General features: G+C 39.4%; 1 protein-coding gene across 1 annotated transcript in view; it reads left to right on the top strand.

Moving 5' to 3' along the window:
- The first annotated feature begins 1,825 nt into the window (after window positions 1-1,825).
- Window positions 1,826-6,000, top strand: part of schip1.L (schwannomin interacting protein 1 L homeolog) — a 190,684-nt gene continuing 186,509 nt past the window's right edge. Inside the window, exon 1 of the mRNA XM_041563354.1 lies at window positions 1,826-2,069. Within this exon, the coding sequence (XP_041419288.1) occupies window positions 2,061-2,069 (9 nt within the window). The 5' untranslated portion in view covers window positions 1,826-2,060. The remainder of the gene's footprint in view (window positions 2,070-6,000) is intronic.

Genomic DNA, 6,000 nt, shown 5'->3' with positions numbered 1-6,000 from the left:
AATGACTAACATGTCTGAATAGAATCTGCCCATATAACATTAGCAGGAATAACCTGCATTCCATGTGCCTACACTTGGATTTGTTCCAGAACTCAACTGCAGTGTGACATGGATACTTCTATACAACTGCTGCTTATATCTCTGTCTCTTAGGCAAATGTAGGGGCAGAGTTATGATATTATAGGTTATAAAATATTTTTGTATAATTTTCAAGGTATTAGCAGTTTAACACTGCTTATGTAATGAATTGAAACTGTCATAGTCAGCAGAAAATTAAGCTAGTGAGAAGAGGAAAGTCTTGCAGTCTTGCTTTGCTCAGAAAATTAACTTAGTGAACATAGAAGAGTCATCTTTGCTTTTCTCACTAACACATTTTTTTGCCTGCTATGGCCAATCAGCTGAAATTAACAGCAGGTGGCACTTTTATTTCATATTCATTACATTAGCAACATAAAAATGCCTATTTCCAAAAATTCCGAAGTTGTAAATGTGTTCAGGAAATTTACATGAATTAGTTTCTAGGTTTTACATTTCTTTTAGGTGAGCACTAATTCAAATCCTTACTCCCTAATAAAAAAATACCATGTAGGCAGAAAAAAATTGGACATTTGGACTATTTTCTGTGCTGCCAATCCGTGTGGCTAGACTTGGATATATCTTAGCAATCACCTACAGTATAAAGTTTTACATGAAAAACATATTCTATCAAATGATAAATTTCCACACATTGCCTACTTCTCAATATAATTGCTCTCTGCATCTTCACTGAATATTTTGCTATTTCCCCTAAACGGTGATCTCAAGAAAAGCCAATCTAGTAGTACTAAATATTAATCAATGAAAATCAAAACAAAATACAGTACAGTGCATTACCAGAAAAAGTCCAAAATATAAATTTATTGGTATTGGTTATCAATAAGTGAAAAAGCAACAACACATAGCAACAAACCCCTCCCTTCCCCCAGCTGCAGCTGCAGAGTCTCTGAGGTAAGGAGCATTATACAGTGGTTTCTCAATGGACTGCTGATTTTTTCTGACTGTGCTTGTATAAACAGGAAGTTGAATGTGACTTTATTTTCAATCTCAGGTTTTCTTCATTACAAGCTCTTTTCATTGCACTGATGCTGAAAAGGAGGATGAGTGTAGGTTTGTCCTGCTTTATTTTGAACTAGATATGTATTCATCTTGCCTATTGCAGGTATAGGTACTACCCCGACTCTTTAAAGCTGAACATATATTAATTTAGTTGCTCTGCATATAAATTGTATGTGTCGGCTTACAAAAGGGAGAGGTGGCAAGCTTAATTGTACAAGGCTCCTCCATTCAGCATGTATTTTGGAAGAATATAGATGGGATGCTAAAATAAATGTGTCTGTAATAACTAATTGGGAGCACTAGCAATGCTACAGTGATGCTAGATTATCCTTAAAATGCTATATTGTTAGCTCCTCCTATATTTTGGAAATGGCTGCCTTGAGAGAGGACTGTGAACTGTAGTTTAGGCACAGCTGAAGAGCTAGAGTTTGGCTGGAATATCTGTGGCGTAGAGAGGTTTAACGTATGGTGTAGTATATTGTTAAATCGTGCACACAGAAAGGCATAAGAAAGACTGATCACTGTTGGTGTCATTTGTTTAATGATCTGTGCTTGTTGTGATTTCCAGACTGGCAAGTGACTCAGGTAATGAAGAGGTTAAGACGAGCACAGAGCTGCTTAGTTTTGCAAAGCAAGTGGTAGGCTCAGCATCAGTGTGAATATATATTACCCAGCTGTTTCCTCCTCAGCACCAGCAGCAGCAGCAGCTCACTCGTTACTCTCCTGCTATCACAGTGCTTAGTGCGGAGCTGTAGAAGTGCCAAGGAGTGCCTTTTATAGCTCTACATGGGCTCTTCTTTCCCCCCTGCGCTCTCTGATGCCTTGAATGTGCTCCAGTTCTAGTGCTGTTATTTCTGAATCACCTGGTACAAAGCAGCCCGGCATCCAGCCCAGTGGTCCCAAGGAATAGAAAGCAATCCAGCTCTCGGCTTCCGCATCCCTCTAGGTTGCCCAGGAATTTCAATATGCGACTGGTAATGTATTTTCTTTTCTTAAGAAAGACACTTTGGGGATTTTCCAGTGATGCTTGGTGCTCTTATTTTTTTGCCTTGTCTTTCCTACTAATTGAATGAAGAATGTCAGGGTGCCCAGTGGGACCTGGCTGCTGTTTGCTTTAGCTGTCAGAGGAAGATCCATAGGTAGATTTAATAGAGCTGCTTCTTGAAAAATGAGCTATCACTTTTCTCTGAGGCAAAAAGCCTTGGAGGAGACTGAATTACAATGCTTGGCTTTCATTTGTTCCTATTTCTCAGTGGAGGAAAGAGTGAAACTGCAGATCGTAATGTTATTTCACAGCTGACACGGACTCTGCAGAAGCTCATAGTGCAGATCTACCTTGCTGAGCGTGTTTGACTTACAGGTATCCTGCTGCCTTATTTGCTACTTTGAGCCATTTAATCCAGTGCATCTCAGGTGAAGTGATTTCTGCATTAAGTAACGAAGGTTGCGTTGTGCTTAGGAGAAAGCCATAAAGGGTGCATATACCTAAAATTCACAGAATATTGTGAGCGGTGGGGTCACATTTAGAGAACTGGTAAAATGTAAGGTTTGAAAGGCATATTGTGTTATTGAATGTGACTTTTTTGGGACCTGTTCAAGCTTGGCTAAAAAATGCCTAGATAGTATACTTGAAAATCATACAAACGAATGCAATGAATGGTTATATACCAAATATGAACATATATACTGTATGTAAAATACCTGCTGAGAGTTGCAGGGTGGGGTGGCAACTGGCAAGAAATCATTTATGACATAAGTGGTGAATCCATGGCAGTGACATAAATTTAGAGCTATGCATTACCTTCCCCCCCTCATTGGATGCCATCCTCAGTGATAAGCATGGAGACATGAATAGAGAGGCATGCACAGCTCGTGATTGCACAGATATAACACAAATTTGGCCACTTATTTTAAACGGAAAGCAGCAAAAAGTGTGACTTCAGCTGAGGGATTCAGGGGCGTCGTGAGGTGCTGCTAGTGGACCCCTCCTTTTTAACTTTGACTTTTGGGAATCCACAGGGACTGAAGCAAAAAGATATCCCATGATTTGCATTTAAAGTATTGTCGGAAAAATATTTGAAGCACGTCCTTCCAGTATGGAAGACACTTATTATACTTTTTTGGGGTTAACAATTTGCAACGATGAGAGACATTCAAGCAGTTCTTCTTTAGTCTGTGTATATAAATAAATATTTATATACTCCCTCAAAGTGCTGTCAATTTGCTTCGATATATATATTAGGATACAGAAGTATTCATGGTTCTTAATGAAAAGAGGTGCAAATTTATAAGGTTGGTGTTTTGGTCTTCCCTGGGATGTTTATTCAAGACCAGGTAAAAAAGGGTTTTTTTGTTGGTCTTCCTAAAACCCTCAGGGAGGACCTAAATGTCTACCTAACAAACTAACTCTCTTCTTTTTCATTAAGACCCAATCAATATATCAAATTTGTTTAATAGCGACAGGGCATGAGCTGTTGTAAGGGGTGCACATAGAAAAAGAAAATATATGAAGGAGAAATATCATCTTTTTATGTTGAGAACAGGTAGAATGCTGTTGTAAAGCTATTGTAAAAGACAGCTGGTATTGTGGATGAAAAGGTCTTCGCTGAGTGAAGGTTTGCACATGTAAGCTGAATTTGCTGGTCCCACCAGAGTCGGACTTCATATAAATAACTCTTTTTGTAGCAGAATGCTGTTAATATTTAGTTTAAATAGAACATGTCCTTCAGATATCATAAGATTTCTTAGTGCATAAAAGAACTGGAACCAACGTTGCAACAAAATAATTCAACTATAGTTTTCCTTTGATTGTGCTATATTTTGAGACTACCCTTGTTTCATCCATTTTGGAAAGCTGTGTCAAGCATTGCTCTTTAAGTGGACACCTAGTCGCACCTTTTATTTGGCTTATTGGATAGTCTGTAGACAAACTATTAGACGGTTATGCTGACAATAGTAGTTTTTGTTTTAGTATGGGAAATACTCCAGCATGCATTGGGAGGATATTTTTCAAAGGTGTTTTTCTTGAAACAAATACATAAATACATGCAGTGAAACAAGATGGTTGTTTAAACTTATAGTAAAATGGGTGGAATGGTTGCTCTGCCTTACCCCAATAAATGTGCTCCAGATGAAGCCTTACTTTCCCGGGGATGAGCCCTTGTAGCAGTGTGGAGCAAGGGTGTTAATAATAATTTGGCACCAGTAGTTCTTGAACTGTAGTGATTGATTAGAACATATCCACATGGGAGAATAGCATACAATACAGAAGGCAACCAAGATGTAATAGTCAATACATACTCACAATGATGACCAATCAGTCTCTACCCAAAGTTTCTCCTGTTTCCTCTGGGGACACTTCTTATAGGAGACTTGAGGGGTATTTGTCTAAATCCCCATTGCCTTGTCTCTGTTTCCCTGACAAGTCAACAATGCCTTTGGTATCTAATCACTTCTATTGTTTCTTGGTGGAGCCAAAGCTGCTCAATATGGGTAGCCCTAATTTGTCTGGCTCTTCTCGAGAGACTGTTACAGGATCTAGCTATTGCTTACTAGTCCTGTCTCCACAGGAGTCTCAAATCCACTTAGGAGAGGGTCAGGTAACAGCCTCTGGCAGAATACTTCCTCCTGAGCCCACATGGCTCAGGCATTTATATTGTAGCACAGCTGGGGATAGCTAGGGGTCATACTGTAACCCAGGAAATGGACCATTACGTCTTCTCAGACTAAGGGTCCTCTTTGGGCACAATCCTTGGGGAATGCATAGTAAATGGGTATACATTTATCGATACCCTAAAGCAGCTTTGGTTGACTGATGTAGGACTAAAGTCTGTAGAGTAAATACAACCAAAAGGAAAATGCATGTGGCACAAACTGTGCCCAAAACCTTTCTATTCAGAATCGTAAAAAAATGTAACTCGTTATCTCAGCTAAGGACATGTTGGTCTACAATAGTCATAATGTGGATTCTATGAAATTCCTTGAAATTCCTATTCTAGTCGTAATTGGATGCTGAGGCCTGCAAACTAATAGCAGAAGTTTGCACCTGGTACGACTAAAAATGTATTTAGCGAGGCATCTAAAAAAAAATTCACATAAAAATATCCCTTTGCTTGCACAGCACGCTTCTAGGAAAATACATGAGGCACCACCTGTGCCCAAAACCTTTATATGCAAAACCCTAAAAAGTAACCTTGTTAGCACTGATTAACCTTATGAGAAAACACACACTTGCTGTACTGCTTAAACATAGACTGGCCAATAATGAAAACGGAATCAACCCCTGCAATTGGAAGGGGCCTATAAATATAGAGGCCACAGTAAGGCCCTAAATAATAAGCAATTTTAATATATCTTAGTAGAATGGGTCAACTTACCAATGTTTTGGGAGCTCTAAATTGAATTTGCTTTGGGGCCCAGTAACATCTGTTGATACCACTGAACATAATCTTTCATCTCCATGTCTCAGGAAATTATGGAATGAACAGAAGAGACAGCATTAATTGTGCTAACCTAAGGATACCTTAAAAAACCCACACTTTTGGTTTTTGACAAGGAATAAAACGGTGGTCTTCAATAGTTCTAATGTGGTTTCTAGGGAATCTTTGTATTATGTGGCCACAGGGCCTTAAATAGGTGCTGAGACCTAGAGCCTAAAGGCAGAAGTATGTGCCTGGTAAGACTGTAAATTTGTGCAGTGGGGCATCTAAATAAATAAAAATGACCCTTTGCTTGCACAGCACTCGTCTAGGCTCTGCCCATGGTGCTGGGTGGAGTTTTTTCCTTTGGAACTGTGTATGGGTGGTACATGGCTCCAGGTCTGGACTGAGAATTAAAATAAGCCCTGGCATTTCAGGTACACAGAGGCCCAACCAGCACACATAGAGACCCAGACAGCCCCCACCA

This window comes from Xenopus laevis, chromosome 5L, assembly GCF_017654675.1.
Source record: "Xenopus laevis strain J_2021 chromosome 5L, Xenopus_laevis_v10.1, whole genome shotgun sequence".
Lineage (NCBI taxonomy): Eukaryota > Metazoa > Chordata > Amphibia > Anura > Pipidae > Xenopus > Xenopus laevis.
Note: the sequence above shows the minus strand (reverse complement) of the source record. Positions and strands in the feature narration are given on the sequence as shown.